The sequence below is a fragment of the Cynocephalus volans genome, chromosome 3, assembly GCF_027409185.1.
Source record: "Cynocephalus volans isolate mCynVol1 chromosome 3, mCynVol1.pri, whole genome shotgun sequence".
Lineage (NCBI taxonomy): Eukaryota > Metazoa > Chordata > Mammalia > Dermoptera > Cynocephalidae > Cynocephalus > Cynocephalus volans.
This window is the reverse complement of record NC_084462.1, coordinates 70,015,717-70,033,214: the sequence shown is the minus strand read 5'-3', so window position 1 is coordinate 70,033,214 and position 17,498 is coordinate 70,015,717. Positions and strand designations below refer to the sequence as shown.

Sequence of the window (17,498 nt, the reverse complement as noted above, 5' to 3'; positions counted from 1 at the left end):
AGAGACAGCCTCTTGGAGTAGACTGGGATTCTGGGGATACTGTGACAACAGCATGGGGTTGTTGGCCCCAGATGCCATGGAGGCCAGGATGACCTCCCCCCACTTCCACTCCCGCCCCACAGTGGCCCATAGTCTCACAGTGTGTGCATCAGCCTCCCCCAACCCCCACCCCGTTATGTCCTTATCAGTGAGGCTGCTTCTCCCCACCCCTGTTTCTTTGACTCACTGTCCAACCCCAAGCGGACTCAGGCCCAGTGTGGGCCTGCAGACACCCCGTCCCCCCAACACAAGCCCCAGTGGTGCCCACGTGTGGCACCCTCAGACTTACATAGCGGCTCAGGCTGTCCTTCTCTTCCGCTTTCCGCTTCTTGGCTTCCATGCTGTAGTCTGCAGAGCCCCGGTGCTTCTCGCTGGCCCGGAGGCTTTCTGAGGGTGACACTGAGTTATTCTGGAAGCAAGAAGAGGATTTGTGTTGAAAATCTTGCTGGGTGTAACATCTCACATATCCACAGACACCGCTAAGTGCAGGTGACACAGGAGGTTGGGGGTGGGGGAAGGGAAGTTCAGCTCCTATGTGTCCTGCAGGTCGTCTTGGCTCCCTCAGAGCCTCACCAGAGAAGCCTTCCCCAACTCCCTAGTCTGGGTCCTCTGGGAGAGACCCTGGGAGCATCTCTAATTCTCTTTTGTAGCAATGCCACTGCTACTGCATAATTAACCTTGCAGTGGGTCATCTGTCTTCTGGCCTGTGAGGCTACGCTCTGGGAAGAGTAAGGATCACCTGTGTCTTCACCCATCTCATGCCCACCACACTTATGTGCTCACAGGAGGGGTAAGTGGAATGTGCACTGAGCCGACAGACTGTGGCCATGAGCACTACTTCATCTGCTGAGCCTGACAGAATGGGGACATCAATAGGCAAGGGCAGCACTGGGCTGCCAGTGACTTCCTAAGCACAGAAGAGCAACTGCACATTGTATGCACACCCTGCTCCTCTAAGGCCAAGCCCTCAGCAGCTCTGGAGAAACACCAGGGATATAAGAAACAAAAAGTGCAACGTCATGAAGCCTTTCCCTCTGAGAGACAGGAAAGGCACAGGGCAAGGGGAATCATCCCTTTTGCAGTAGTCTAAAGAGAAGGAAGGGCCCAGAGAGGTTGGGGAATGTGCCCAAGGTCCCCAGAGGAAAGTAAACAAGAAGCAAATCTAAGTTTTTAAGGCCATGAAGAGCCAAATGCGCTCTCCCTTAACTATTCAGCAAGTGAGGATGAGCATCCTTCAGGATTGGCAGCCTGGAAGATGGAAGAGGGGTGACAGCCGAGGCAGGAGAATCACTCACAGGCAGCCTTGGGAATGGAGCTGTCCTGTAAGCTGAGAGAGTGGCTTGGAGAGCAGGGAGGGAGGAGGTACTGGCAAGGGCACCTTCCAGCAAACCTTTGTGCCAAGAGAATAACAGCAGGCCAATGCCCTCCCTAGGACGCTGCTGAAGTTTACTCCTTTCTAAGGTCCCAAACTACACCTTCACTCACCCACCATCTCCTGAGCACCTGCCCTGGGTCAGGCCAGGGATGGTAGAATGATGAGACAAAGTCCCTGCCCTCCAGGAGCTTACAGTCTAGCTACAGGGAATAAAAAGGCCAGCTGATCCACACCCCAAGCAGTGCACAGATGCATGACGAGGTCGCGGGGAGACACAGAGGGATGTCAGTTCAGAAGAGAAGGATATCAAAAGGCAAGCAGGATGGGCCTTCACTTCTCTTGTCCCCATTTTGCTAGAGGCCAAGGCTGGCTCCGGAGCAAGGGTCACTTGGAGGGAAAGAGGATGGGCAGCCCCACCATGGGTGGCGTTTGAGGGGAATGGTGCAGGAACTAGCCGCAGAACTTAATTTCCTTTCCTAAGCTGGTTTCTGGGCAGCCCTTCCCTGCCAAGTTTCTGCCTGAAGCAAATTAAAATGGCAGAGTTATCAAGCCTTGAAGAAAAAATGGAGGTTATAATGGAACTGCAGCTCAACCTTCCCCACAGCCGTGCAAGAGCAGCGGCGATATGCGCACAGCCGCAATTCAATTAGCTGCTGCAAGCGCAGGCAGAAAAATCACCGTCATTTCATTTCATTTCCTCCGACAGTGGCGGCGGCCACCCTGTGCTAAGCAGCAACGCTCTAGCCCCTTGTGCTGGCGGTGGGCGGGGAAGGGAGGGGGCATGAGGCTGCTCATGTTTCTCCTTGCGACCCGGTGCGCGGCTCCGGAGAACAGCGAGCTCTTTCTTCTCATGCAGTCAGGCTGAAAACCCTTGCCGCTACTGGAGAGTCATGTCAGGCATTTAGCGGCATCGATCCAGCCCGCCTCTGGCTGGCAGGCAGCCAAAAAACTAAGTATTTTTTATTGCTTCGGCTAGGCAAGGAAATATGAATGAAGCTACCTCTAATTGGACTCTAGACTAACCCCTCTGGGACAGCTTCCAGCCCGTCCACCCGTCCCCCTCCCACTCTGACACAGCCCTGTCCTTCCTGCCATAGGCCTCATCTGTTGACAACCTGGTTTCCAAAGGCTGATTACTTCAGTCTACACCCCTCTCCCACCACCACCACAGGCACGCATCTTTGGGGCCCCAACCCTGAGCCCCTAGCCTATCCTTCCCACCCACCCCTGCCTCAGGGTGGGTCTTGATTCCTTCCCATTTTCTTCTCCAGTGGTCTGCATGGGTTCCCTATGCTTTTGTGAGTCAGTGAGTGCTGTAGAGTGAAGGGCTCCGCTCTTGGGGCTTCCCCGTGGGTTTCTTTCAGCACAAACCTTTCCCGGAGGGGGCACAAAGCCAAGAGCAAGTAGGAATGAGGATGAAAATCACGTGAAGACAGGAGGGTGCTAGTCTTCCAACACCCATCTCACTGCAGTGGATCCCTGTTAACCAGATAATCTGAATCCTGAGTCCCATTATATACAGTCTTCCTAACAAAGCTGACAAGTCATCTGGGCAGGAATTATTCCCACAGTACAGATAAAGAAACTGAGGCTCAGAGAGGCCAAAAGAGTTACCCTGTGTTTCACAAAGCTCGGACCAGACCTAGGCCTTCCTTCTATCTAGGCAAACTGCCTCTCCAAAAATGCTACTGTTGGAAGGTCAACACTAAAGCATTCAAAATGGATTTTCAGCTTCAATTATTCCTTTCTTATGTACCTAGCCATTCCTCAGCCCAAACACAGACCTGGATTTCTGAGCATGTAGGCAGGGCGAGAAGAGACACCAGCATTACTAATAATGGGAGGTTTAAAAAATCAGCCTGGGTGGAGGGAAGGCCTGGAAGGGAAGGCAGGTCAGGACACAGGGAGCTGCCAAGGAAGCGTCTGTCTAGATGGTTAGTTAACTGCCTGACCTTCCAAGTCCTACTTAACACGAGGTAATAACCAAAGCCATCCTAACAGATTAGACGGCCCCAGATACAAGGACAGCGATGAGGAATAAAATAGCTTTGCTAATCGCTGGAGGATTTTTTTTATCCAGACTCCACTGTGCTTATTCGGAAGGTTTATTCACTTGAAACAGAACCTTGGAGCCTCAGTGTGATCAGAAAGATTTACAACAAATCTCAGAGCTGGCAGACAGGCAGGTGGCCTGGCCTTTATGCCCACTTGCTAGCACTTACTTAAACAAAGTAAAAGTCCAGAACAGAGAAAATCTCAGGATTTGAAGGGAAGAAGGAGGATACAGGATCATATAGCAGGCATCCCACCTGTGGGGTGAGTAAGAACCTTGACCCAGGACCTGGGATACCTGGATCCTAAGCCCTAGGCTCACCCAGTGACCTCACAAATCCCCTTGGAAAACCCAGGGCTGGTCAGCTGGCCTCTCCAGTTAATTCTCTCTCTTACAGAAGAGAGTTAGAGCTCATTTACCCAAATGATGAGCTAAATTTGACAAATGATGGACCTAAGGCCTGGTGAGATGAAGGGCTTCCACAACTGAAGCTCACTCTCAACAGGTGACAGCAACTCCTATTTTATGGCAGTAATTACTCTCTCTCTCTCTCTCTCTCTGAGTTGGATTAAGACATCACCACCAACACAACAGCACTGAAGCCACATCTCCCAATTCTGGGCATAAGTAACCAAACAACAAAACCTTCAGCTTCAACCCACAGCAGAACAGCTTTTGTACACCACTAGCTGGTCTCAGGTCTGCAATTCTCGAGCAAGCCTCTAGGCCAGGAGCCCATGCAGTCTCCTCATCTTCCCAGCACCCCAAACACACCCATGTCTTCCAGAGTGTTGACACTTACCGTGCTGGATTCTCTCTCTTTGGGGAAGGAAGGCCAGGACAGGAAGAAGGTCAGGCCCCGCAAGACAAAAAGACAAAAAAGAAAGGAAAAAGGTCAGTCCAAGTCAGCTGGCTTTTGTGATTTGCTAGTTCACTGGTTTTAAAATGGGCAGAAGGCCTGGCTCTCCGTCTCTATGGGTCAGCCAAGGCAGGGCCATAAGAGGAGGGTAACCACCCCAATTCCAACGCTTTCCCCGCCCCACTGGTCCCCAGAGTGGGACGGGGAGGCCTTTGGCCTAGTTCTCCCTGACATGCCACAGGGAATCAAGTTTACTCTTTAGCAGACCAAGCTTTTTAAAGTCACAATCTTGGGAAGGATTATGCTATACAAAATACCCGTAAGATCTCGGAGTTGAGAACGTCATTGTTTTTTTTCTTTCTTTCTTTCTTTTTTTTTTTTTTTTTAAAAAAAAAAGGAATTTGGGAGTGGTTTTTTTGTTGTTGTTTGTTTTTTTTTTTTTAATTAACACCATTCTGTTTCTTTGCCAAGAAGCCCCTGGAAACTGAAGCCTCTGATTAGTCATCCAGCTAAGCACTAGCTCCCCAATTTTCCTGTCTGTGGGGAGGCCCTTCTTCCTCTGCCAAGAGGATCATCCTACTGTACTGACAAAAAGCTTAGCCTCCAGTTCCCAGGACCGGCTAGCACCCTGTGGCCTGTGCCAGGGACAGATGGTAACCCTCCAAGTCCCTGGTGCTCAGGAGGGCTAGGACAGCCCTGGCCATGTGCCCTGGGGTAAATATCTAAGGACAGGGCACACAAGGTGGCAACTTTTAAAAAGGGTCTGTCAGGGAGCCAGGTCCTCTCCATTCCTGATCTAACTAACCCCTCCTGAGCCCCAACTCAGCACAGCTTCCTGGGTCCTCCTGGTATTGGCTGGGGTGAAGGGTTGGGGCAAAAGTTCTAATTCCAAGTCTTTCCAATAACCTCCCTGCTGGAGTGTACTCACTATACCCACTTAAAAGTGGTCAACTGACAAGTCCACTTGAGCACCAACTGTGCACCTTTTCCAAGGCTCCTGGCATTAGTGAGACATATACGCTAAGAAAAAAACACCCAGGAACTTGGCCCTGTCCTCAGAGAACAGTGATCTTGGTGAAGACAAACATCTTCCAGGGACAGGACGTAAGAGGACAGCAACAAAGAGCTCAGTCTTGGAACCCCCAAACTCTTAAATTCTTATGGGAATTTGGAAAAAGCCCCCAGACCGATTAGGAAGGCATTCTGAAGGAGTGGGAATAGGGCTAGCCCCTGAAGGATGGGCAGGGGCGTAGCTAGGAAGATGGGGGCGTGTTCCAGATGAACAGACACGATGTCTTCCAGGGCAGAGAGTACCAGGTGCAAATCAGGGATTGGGGAATGGTGCCTGGGGATGGGGCACTGGTTTTCATGTGCCAGGGATTCAACAGATGGCTCCAAATCTTTTGCTAACTCCTGGTCCTAGGGTGGCAGCATTTGCTGTGTCCACTCACCATGGGGCCTACACGTACCCATGCCCAGCCCAGCCCCACCCTGTGTCCCCAGCCACAGCTCGGGCCGCACCTCTGTGGTCAAGTTCATGATGGTTCTTCTCATCCTTCACTGTCAGGTGAGCCTGGCTGCCCAGGGCGCCAAGCGCCAGGAGCCCGGAGCTGCTCCCTGTCACCGGGGGGATCCCTGGAGGTTGGAGGCCCGATGGGTGGGGCGGCAACTGGACCGGGGGGCCGTGTGTGGCATGGGAGAGGTGCTGCGCCTGGAGCTGCTGCTGCTGCAATGAAGTTGGTGGTGAGCACAGCTGAGCGGGAGAAGACAGGGGAGGCATGAGGGCCACCTCAGAGGAAGTGGCTCTTCCTATCCCCCTCGCCCCTTCCTTGAGCAGAGGCAGGGAAAACACTCCCAACACCTTTGCCCCCAGGCTCAGTCCACATGCTGGCCTTGCTGAAGGAAATCTGTTAATGGACTGCAACTTACATATAAGATTTATGTCTTCAAGCGTCCCACCCACCCACCACACCCCAGTTTCAGGACAGAATTTCTCAATGTGTGTTTCGAAGTGCGAGATAAATAATGCATGCATTTCAAAACCACAGTCATCAGGACTCGCTCTCAATTGAGGGGAATCCATTTTTCAGTTCATAGCAGTCACTGCATTTGCTCATGTGTGCATGTCTTCAACGTTAGCAGCCAATGTCTCCCCAGACTCCTGCCCCTTTCCCCCAAGGCCATAGCCTGGGGAAGACTCCCTTATTCTGAGGAGCTCCAAGTCTGGCTTACAGAGTGGGGCAAAGCAGGCCATAGGAGAAAAGTCCCAAGAGCAAGAAGAGATTGGGGCCAGTGGAATGAGAACCAAGGTCATTGGACATCAGAATGGAGAACAGGGTAAAGAAGAGTAGAGGCTTTGGAACCAGACAGACCAGGATTCAAATCCTGGCTCTGGGACTTAATAGCTGTGTGGCCTTGAACAGGTTACTTCAACTCCCTGAGCCTCAAATTTCCTTATCTGTAAAAGGGGGGAGGAAAGCAGCACCTACCTCAGAGGATTACTGTAAGATAAACATGTAGCAACTCAGGGCACACAGCTACTACTCATTAAGCATCATGACAGTAGCTTCCATCACTGAGTTTACAATGGACTCCCCCAGTATTCTAAAAACTTGACATGCATCATCAGCTCAGTGTCATCATCAATAGGAACAGCAACAACTCCCCATTCCCAGCCAAGGTCTCTGCTCCCTTGGCTCCAGAGGCCTCAGATGTCTCTACCCAACACAAGCCTCTTTCTCCTCCCTTTCTCACACCCAAGTGACTGGCATGGGCCGCCTTAACACCCTCCCAGTAGCCAAGACAGAGTACCTTTTATCATTCCTAAGATTGTGCCAAGAACCATGGGCATTGTGGGGCATGCTACACAGTTCCAAATGCTTCTTAGGGATAGAAGTATTTTTTAGGAGTGGCTGGGGCCTTAGGTATACTAGAATCTACCTATGCATACCTCTTTCTTCTCAACTAGTGCAAGAAAAGGAAACCAACACCTACTGAATGCCTGAGTGAATGCCTGAGCACTTTCCAAATATTATCTCTAATTCTTCCGACCACCAGGCAAGGGAGGATTGTGCCCACTTTATAGATAGCAAACTGATGCTTAAGGGGATGGAGTAGGCTGTCAGTAACTGTCCAATTCCCACCACTAGTAAGTGGGATTTGGACTCAAATCTGTTAACCACCAACCTCATCCAAAGAATGTTTCCTAAGAAGATCCCTACAGCAAGAGCAACTGGTGGGGGGGCGACAGAGAGCAAAGATCTGACAAGCACTGAGATCTCACACCTAAGGAGCTGGCCTGTCAATGAGAAATGGCTTTTGGCAACTGTAAGACAACAGAACACAGCAAAGGCCCTCAGCTCCACTGGAGGTGAGCCTCCAAGAGACAATAAGTATTTGAGTGTTAAGGGGCCTGCTCTCTCCAACTAAGCCGCAAACTGCCAACCTGGCCCCATCCCAAAGTTCGTGGCAGCCACAGCCACCACTGCGCTCCTGGACAAGGGGCCTCCATCTCTCGGCTCTGAGTGAAAGGCTGGCACAGTGCCATCACTCAAGGCCATCGATGTACCTCTGGGACAGCTGGCGCTAGGCAGTTTATGGAAGCAGTTGGTGGACACTGGCCCCAAGGGGGTCTGACTCCAGATCTGCCTCAAGACGCCACAGCAGATACAAAGCTAAGGGGACCCCTGGAGCTGGCACTGCAGGAATCCAGTGCAGAGATCCAACCCCTCCCAGCTAAGGCACTCAGGTTCCTCTCAGATGGGAGCTTACCCTGATCTCCCCTACCATCTCTTTTTAAAGAAAATGTAATTTTTTATACCTTATTACAAAAATAATGTGCTCATTGTAATACTAAAATTAAGTATAAATTTAAAGTTTTTCTTAAGAAAACAGTATCCTTCAATCTCACCCCAAAAGATTCTACTATTAATGTGTTTAGATTTTCCTTTATGGAAATCTACAAGTTTTAAATGTATTTCAACACAAATGGGTTCTTATTAACCATACTCCGGTAGAACTTGATTTTAAGAGTGTTCTAAAGAAATCAACCTGTCCTTTTTAATGGCTACATAGTATTCCCTGGTGTGGCTGGAACATACAATTTTATCTAGACACCGAGTTTTAAAATCAATCTCCAGCAGGGTGCCCTTTGGTTTTAGACCAGTTGCTGGGAGGTCCTTTAATTCTGAAAGTAATGACTCGTTAGTAAAATCCCAGAAAGCAAGGACTGAGGTATTTAATCCACTTTTGACAGTGAAGAGCCAATAAGATCCCTTGAGGAAGAGATGAGAAAAAGGAGGGGGAGGACAAGAAGAAGTCGCTTTTTCTGCCTGAGTACACAGCTACCTCCTTCCATGAACAATTCTGTTCCTAGAGAAAAAGCTTATTGAAATTTGTACCCTAAAAAGCTGCAGTTGAATAGTCCCAAACATCCCGACTCTTTCCTCAGTAGGTGAGGTCTCCTCTCCCACCCAACCTTCTAGGCTCAACTTTGCCCAGTTCAAACGCCATCTCCTCTGGCACCCTCTCTCCATCATCTTGGTCAGGACAGATTTGTCCCTTCTAACAGCTCAGACTGTGGAGCCAAAACAGTCTGAGGTGGACTTCCAGCTCTATCCTTTATCAGTTATAAGTCCTTGGAGAAAGAGGGTCTCAGTTTCCTCATCTGCAAAACAGGGATCACAGTGGAGCCCACATCTTCAGGTTGTACAAGAATCACATGCATCACTACATACAAAAACAAAGTAGGTGCTCAATCAACATTTGCAAATACTCGGAAAGAGGCACAGACAACCATTTCTTTCATCTTTGTGTACTGCTTAGCAACTTGCAAGTTCCAGGAAGTCAGGGACCTTGTCTTATCCATCCCAGCACCTGTAACAGTGCCTGGCATATTTACTATACACATTTTCTGAGTAAATACATGAAAATGTTGGAAAAGGTATACATGGAGAAGCAGGGAAATAAGTCAGGAGGGTGCTCTGTCCAAAGGTGACCAACTGCCTCCCAGATCCACGCCCTCCTCTCTATGGCTTAATGAGATGCATCTGGAAGAATTAGTTGGGATGGGAAGCATCAGTGGGGTAGTGGGGTGTCCTGCTTTCCCAAAACATGACCCAGCATCAGAAACTTGGAACAAAGGCGGAACCAGCTGTTTGGCAAACAGGAGCTTTCTATGCTGTTGAGCTTCCAAGGATGAACAGGTGGTTTCCTGCCTTAGCGAGTGAGGTGGGCGTGTCCTATTTGCAACAGAGGAAAGGAATCTTCCATGCAAAACTGAAGAGTCGTTCATCTTCAAGTACAAGAGCAACCTGCTCTGCACAGCCAGGTCTCCTTGGGATGGTTTGAAGACCCAGCCGGGACTGGCCTAGCAGACTCTGGGAAGCAGGGACAGAAGGGTCAACTTCCAAGGCTTCTTCATCGGGGCAACAGCAGATGCCAGGGCTTGTCGGGCAGCAGGGCTGCTAACGGTCTTGGTTGCAATAGAGAGTGGAACAATTTTCTCCCTGATGAGGTGGGAGTGGGAGGGTCAGCTGGTATGATCCAGTAACCTGCTGTCCCTGTCACAGCCCAGCCCCTCCACTGGCTGGCAAGCAGAGCCATCCTCAGGCTGTACTTCTATCCCCTGCAACACATCCTCTGGCTTCAGAGCACAATGTGCTGAAACACAGGGACATATGAGTGGGAGGGTGTCACTGTTTTCAACTGGGGAGCTTTCCCCATGTAGAAAAGTGGAATCAATTCCACAGCCTGAGACGCCTGTCTCAGTTTCTACCGTTCCCTCCAGTACTGGAACTTCCACATCCATAACACGAATGGAAGTCGACAACTTCCCTTTCCCCCCCAACCCCAAAGAGGGGATAGAGTCTGGACACAAGCCACCTTTGAGTGCTCCCTTCTCCCTCAACACTGCATGCCAAAGAACGTGTCCCCTGGGGCACACATGAGTCCCCCGTCCTCCACGCATGTGCCAAGCACCTGTGGCCTGGCTCACAAGGTGTGGCCACTTGGAGGAGAAGCTGACGGGGAAGATCTTGATTGCAGAGTAAGTGTAATTGGATTACGCACATCATGCTTCATGCTTTTGCTAGAGATTTAATGCTTCACTTCTCAGGTTCACAATTTGAGTTAAACTTAGTGAAGTTGTCTAAACATTTCCAGGGCCAAGACCCACTGAGGGTTCCCACCAGAGGAAGCAACGACAGGGTCCTAAGTGCATAAATGAACACTTTTTGCCCTCGAGGACAGCGAGAGCAGCCCAGGCCTCCAATCATTCCTTCTCTCACACAGCTCAGCTTGGTGGGCACCACAGCTCCACTCAAAATTGAACTTTAGGGGCGGCTGATAGCTTTTAGTGCTCACAACAACCCTCGCTATCCCCACTTCAAAGATGGGGAACAGGACTGAGAGGCTGAGCCCTTAAACTAAGCCAGCAGCAACCAGAACCTAGACTCAGACCCAGCACTCCCCTCTCCACCATGGCCAGCTGGCTGAAAGAAATGGATGGATTCTAAGACATTCTCTTAACCCTCCTTTCCCCTCATGTAAAATTCAATCAACTGAATCTAGCCCATCAACATCCTGGAGTGAACGCCAGAACCTGAGGTACAGCTTCAAAATACCTTGTGTGGTCTGTGACAGGCTACAACCTCTCTCTTCCTCCCCTCCCTCCCACTTAAAAGAAAAAAAAACAAGCCAATGATTTACAACATCTCTTCCACTAATAATTCCTAAGGGAATGCATACCAAATTGTCAGTGGGCAAGAAGGTGAGAGCCTCTACACCTCCCAGAGAAAAGACCTTGGGCCACCATACAGCAATGTACGAAGAGAGTTCTAGAAATGGCTGATACATCAGTTCACACGGCCCTTAGACTGCCTGGGAAAGATAGACACTGCCTTCTGCAAGTTGCTGACCAGGGGTCAAATTTCCCTTTTCATGCTCAGGAATCTTGTCCTTCTAAAGATCCCCCAATAATTTGGATACAAGAGGAAAGGGCATATGTAATAGGTCTATAGAAACTGAATCTTGCCAGACCCTGGCTATAAGCAAGACAACCTTCTGTTCTGTCTTGCTAGGTGGACACCCAAGTCCCCTGTGTACTAGCAGGAAAAGGGATGGGCTTGGCCTCCTTCCCCTCTCCATGTACACCACCTGGACCTTGGATCTGGCCTTTCTTCTCAGGAAAATTCCAGAAATACTCTAATCCTTGTGATAAATATGCCACTGGCTACATCCATGCCCATGCCAGACATATCTCACTGATTTCTGAGTTGAGCCGAGTCACAACCTCAGAATCCTTAAACTGCATGCCCAAGAGAACTATAAACAGCTCACTGGAACAGACATGACATATGAAACCTGCCTAGTCCTTTTACATCTCTTTGCAAATGGGGAAACTGAGGCCCAGAGAAACAAAGTGCCTTTGCCAAAGCCCTCCAAACTCGCAGACCAGGGTGCCAGGCTGCTTCTCCTTGCAGAGGCAAACCCAATGGCACCATGGGGGTAACCACTAGTTGCAGCCAAGAGTCTTTTGGGCCCTGTCCTTTCCTGCCGGCCAGGATGCCCACCCCTCTGCCATCAGACCCGGCCCTCCCGCAGCCCTGCCATACCCCCCACCTCACTGCAGAGGCAGTTCAGCTGCAGGCTCACTCTCCTCTCTCCTTGAGGAGGAGATAAGAAATGCCTTGACCCGATCAGCACAGCCTCCGCTGGAGTGCAGTGAGGCAGGGCTCCCAGGGCGAGCACACCCCAGCTGTCCGTAATTCCTGCCTTGTGAGGCTCTGTCAAGCGCAACGATTAGACGGCTGCCTGCTTAATGACAGGGCGACGGCTGCATTCACTCAGAGCCAGAGAAGCAATTACCTCGAGAATGGGGGTCACAGGCCCCACTCGTTGGCTTTAATTGAATTCCAATATCTGCCTCGAGCTGCCTTGACCTAACTTGTAGCTTCCTAAATACTACTTAAAGGAAGTGGAGCTAATCCCAGCAGTGTTCCCTCCCCAATTTTACTCCTTTCTTAAAAAAAAAATTATTTTCATAAGATTTTAATTCCAAAGATGGAGGCAGAGGGGAACAGGGGACCCCACTGTGGCCACTGCAGGGCTGGGAGGGCTTGGCCTGGAAACCTTAAGGAGAAGCCTAGAAAGGGGCAGGGACAAAGTGCTGGAAAAGGAGCAATTTTGGAGAACAGAACTCACTATGTTGTCCCACCCACCACTGCATACCTTCTACCACTACTAGCAGAGCCACCCGGCTGGGAGCTGGCCACTGAGACAAGAACACAGGCCACACACTAGGGTGCACCGGGGTGGGGGAAAGCCCTGGGCTGGGAATCAGCCCCCTGGGCCTCCGACCTGGCTTTACTCCTAAACATCATAAATCACATCCCCTCTTGATAAAATGAGGGCATTGGGCTAGATCAGTCGTTCCCAGCAGGGGCCATTTTGTCCCCCACAGACATTTGGCAAGGTCTAGAGACATTTTCGAGAGTCACAAGTGCATGTGGACGGGTGCTATTGACATCCAGGGGGTAGAGGCCAGGGATGCTGCTGAACACCCTACGATGCACAGCACAACAAAGAATTATCTGGCCCCAAATTTCAGTAGTGCTGAGGTTGAAGAACTCTGGGCTAGATGACCTCTGATGACACTTCAAACTTTGAGTTACTGTGATTTCCCCTCCGGGGGTGCTGCCTTCCAGCATGGAACACTTCCTCTTGTTCTCATGTACAGACTCCTCTCTGCCCCTCCCACAGTGGGTAGCAGTCTCCTTCTCCCCCATTGCTGCCAGGATTCACACTAGGCTAATGTTTCCATCCCCTCCCCCAGCAGCACTTAGCGGCTTCCATGCAAGCTCACACCAGAAGGATGGACCTGCTGGCTGCTTTCGCCAAGGACTCTGTAGCCATCCTGACAGAGTTATAGTGGGGTGGGTATCCACAACCATCACTGTCACACTAACTCCAGTCTCCCAGCATTTCCAGTGGGAGTTGGGAGGGTCCAGAGACATGAGCTGGTCCACCGTCTCCTTTTACAGATACAGAAATTGAGGCCCAAGAAAGAGAAGGGGCCTGCCCAAGGTCACATGGGGAAAAACCATGACTAATACACAGGCCTCCAGGTTTCTGCCGCAGAATGGAGAGCCAAGAGTCATCATTTATCCCACCAAGCAGAAGAAAATTCTGGGGTCTTCAGTTCTACCTTGAAATATTGACCTTACATAAGAACAAAAGAGAAATGAAGACCAACCAGGATCCCAGAATGTTAGGGTTGAAGGGACTGCAGCCAACCAGGCCACTGCTTCCCAAGCCTGACTATGTTTCAGAATGATCTGGGAAACTTTGGGAACATGGATTCCCAGTCCCACACCTCACGAAAAGAACTTTGTGACAAATGTCCTGGAATTGTACTGCCCAAGCTCCTGGGGGACACTGAACCAGCTGCCTGTTGGCTGGGAAGCAGTGACGTGACCTCACCTACCCCCTTCATTTTAGGGATGAAAGGTGAACAGGTACACCTTAAGGAAACAGCGTTGCCCAAGATCACACTGAAAAAACTGTTTCCCCTCAGATGCTTATCTTCAAAATTCCAGCGTCACACCAAAGCAGCAAGCAGGAGAAAGGTGCAATTTGAATCTGAGAAATGCACTCAAGACACAAGCCAGGTAGGCATGCCAAAGGGGAGAGATCTGGTCCCCACTTTCCACTGAGGGGTCACACCAGAGCAGGCCCCACATAGCACTCTTGCATATTATTTCCTGTGTTTGGGTAATATGGGACTTCTAGGACAGGAAGCCCTGTGTAGGTACCCCAGCTGGAATTCACAAGGGCACATGATGAATGCTAAGCTGGGCAGCTCAGTGCATGGCACTGCAAGACCCAAACCCAAATTCCACAGCACATTGCACATGACAGTACAGCAGAGACAGTTCTGACCCCAGGTGGCCAAAGAAGGGCAGACCTCTTCCAGGAAGGAGGCAGACAGGCTCCAGGGAGGCGTGGGGAGGCGGCCGAGTACTGCTCCATCAGCCTGGCCTTGAAGGTAATCCCCAGGCCCCCACCCCCTCCTCAATGGCAAGGGCACCAAAAACCAGGGGAGAATGCAGTTGATGAGCTTTGAGGTGAATTTGAGGCATGTCTGACACCCCTTTAATTCAGGGACTGGGAGGCAATTGGGGAACCAATGGGGAGAGAGCCCCCAAATGGGTCCAAGCACATGGGCTATTTGGGGAAGCTGGAGCCCTGGGGCCGCCATTCTTTGAGGTCAGCTAAGGTCAGAGTCAATTTCTGGTTACAGTAAATGAGAGGAATAAAAGGGCTATACACACGGTGAGAGGCAGATTGGGGAGTCCACGTACCCCGATGATGGCGTTCAGCTCCGTCATGGTGACCTGCTTGGCGCGTTCCACAGCCTGCGCCACCTGCTGCTGGTGCTGGAGGGAACAGGGTATGTGTTAGAAGCGGCCACCCTCTCTGACAGAGAGGACGCGCCTTGGTGGCTGCCCAGCAGAGGGAGGGCCCCCAGAAAAGACAGAAAAAGCCGAATGAAACAGGCACAGGACACAGGTGGGATGGGTGTCAGGTGATTTTACTTACTTCTTTAAACCTTCTTCAATGAGCATGTATTACTCTTGTAAGCAAAACTTCCTTTAATTGTTTTAAGTTCTAAGATATAAATGAGTGCCAAAAGATGGCTATTAGTCTACCATCTCCCTCAACCACATAAAGAAACCTTTATTCCATGCCATTTGAATATGAGTTGGATATTAGATGATTATTACAGAATATTAATTTTCTAAACACGGTAACAGTATTATGATCAAATAGGAAGGTGTCCCTGTTTTTAGGAGATGCAGCTATAGTAATTAGCGGTGAATGGTCAGGTTGTCTACAATTTACATTCAAAGGAATTGGAAGAAAAGTACAGCCATGCGTTGCTTAACGACTGGAATACGTTCTAAGAACTGTGACATTAGGTGATTTCGTAGTTGTATAAACATCATAGAGTGTACTTACACAATCCTAGATGAAATAACCTACCACACACCTCGGCTGCATGGTACAGCCATTATAATCTCATGGGACCACCATTGTATATAAGGTCCATGGTTGACCAAAAAGTCGTTATGCAGCGCATGACTGCATCTGTGTCCATATATACCTAATCTTTTTCCATCTAGAAAGAAAAAGTATGAATCTAGATAGATAGGAAAAGAAAGACAAAGTGGCAAAATAAACCCTAATATAAACTATGGACTTTGAGTGATAATGTGTCAACGAAGCTTCATCAGTTGTAACAAATGTACCACTCTGGTATGAGATGCTGATAGTGGGGGAAGCAACGGGAAGTGTCTATACCTTCCACACAATTTTGTTGTGAACCTAAAAATGCTCTTAAAAAAAAAAAAAATCTATTAAAAAATTTGACTCATTCATTCCCCTTTGGCCTTGAGGTAGTACCAACCATATACACTGCTGTCTCCCCTACTGGGCTACAAGCTCTGTAGCCATTGCCATATCTGATTTTTATATTAATTCTATCTCTTGTTGGTCACCATTCTTCCTCAGAGACCCAGGACTCCACGAGGGAGATGTTGTGGTCCCAGTTCTGAGGGGGAGTGCAGGGCCGGGGCCTGCCTCTGTTAGAGTGAGATCAGCCTGGACAGAAACGAGGCCCTCTAAGGTCAGCCCACCTGTCTGCCCTGCACCAGGAGCCCCCTTGGAGATGCTTCCTTTCAGTCCCCACTACCAGCCCCATAGTGTGCTCCAAAGGTGATAAGATTCTGACTAGGTGTTGAGGTCCTCTTTGGGTTTTGGTTCCCTGTGTCAGGGTCTGGCCCTGACCAGCCAGCCTTCCTTGCTCCTGGATGTTGCCAGGTGTGGGGTCTGGGGCACAGGCCTCACTGCCCATGACTGTCCAGTTGTAGGCCAAGACCCTCCTCTCTGGTCTCAGGCGGTAGACGAGAAGGAGAAGGAGGAGCAAATGGTCCCTCTGACGTGGCCCATGACTAACGTGGCCCCCAAACTGGCTGGAGAGGGCTCTGTAAATCCCCAGGTTGTTAGTATGAATGGATTGGGCTGGGGCTTGTGCGCCAGTGAGACCCAGCCAGCCACTGGGTTGATTTGGAAAGAAAAAGAGGAAACAATCAAAGAAGGTCTTACCTCTTGTGACAGGAAAGGCATGATCTGTGCTAAAATTGTATTCAGTCTCTTCGCAATCTCTGTCTGCAAAAGAAAAGAGACTTCATGAGGCTCAGTAAAATCAATCAAGTTGCCAAAATGACACAGACAATTGAAGTGTAAACTCCCCCCAAACCACGGCCCCTCACCACGGGCTCCATCTTCTCTGCCCTCAGTCTGCCTCCTGCCAGGAGGCCTGAAGAAATCTCTTCCTACTCCCCCACATGCATGCTGCCTACATTTTGGGGAGTTCCAATTTCCTGTCAGAGGTGTTCTATATGTTTGGTTCACAATATAGTTTGTGTCCAATTAAAAACAAAGCAAAACAAAACAAAAACCACTTCCCATGCCCCAGCAAAACGCATTACAAGTGGGAAACAGGTGAGGGAGGGACTGCTCTGCCGAACGGTGCCCAATGGCAACAGGACCCGGCTCTCAACCAGGGGAAGCCCCTGCGCCTCACGGGGCAAGGGTACCCTGGGGCCCGCCTCGCAAGTGGTGCTATGCAGTATAGTGGATCTGCCTCACCCCCACTCTTCACTGCTGCCTCTCTCCCACCCCCAAATATGTTCCACCCAGCCTGAAATCTCATCATTAATGTTTCATTTTTTAGGGTATAGTATTGTTTTGTCTAAGAAGCTGCTCAGAGAAGTAAATCATTAGATCCTTTACCCCCCATATAGGTTGATCACAGAAAGGTTGATCAATTCTCTGCCTCATCCCCAACACCCCCCAAAATACCACACTTAGAAAAACAACTGTTTCCACTGGAGTCCTATGGGAACCCCAGACCTCAGAGCAGGAGTGGTGCTAAATGGTTAACTAGAAAGGCCTAGAACCACTGACAGACAACTCTCAGAATTGCTTTTCTTATCTCGTTTTGAATCCTGAGCCTGCCAGGACTGAGGTCCCAGAGCTGGCTTCAAAGCTTCCCTCAGCAAATAGCAATCTTTCAGAGACAAAACCATGACAACAGCCTTTAAAAATCT

General features: G+C 49.9%; 1 protein-coding gene across 17 annotated transcripts in view; it reads right to left on the bottom strand.

Moving 5' to 3' along the window:
- TLE3 (TLE family member 3, transcriptional corepressor) overlaps positions 1-17,498 on the bottom strand; it is a 48,822-nt gene that overhangs the window by 11,533 nt on the left and 19,791 nt on the right. For 8 of the 17 annotated variants that reach the window (XM_063092087.1, XM_063092088.1, XM_063092072.1 and 5 more), the window contains exons 5-9: positions 16,492-16,554; positions 14,688-14,762; positions 5,848-6,079; positions 4,270-4,286; positions 329-448 (exon numbers count right to left, since the gene is read on the bottom strand). In XM_063092087.1, the coding sequence (XP_062948157.1) occupies positions 329-448; positions 4,270-4,286; positions 5,848-6,079; positions 14,688-14,762; positions 16,492-16,554 (507 nt within the window). The remainder of the gene's footprint in view (positions 1-328; positions 449-4,269; positions 4,287-5,847; positions 6,080-14,687; positions 14,763-16,491; positions 16,555-17,498) is intronic. The other 9 variants (XM_063092076.1, XM_063092085.1, XM_063092081.1 and 6 more) reach the window with 2 other exon arrangements.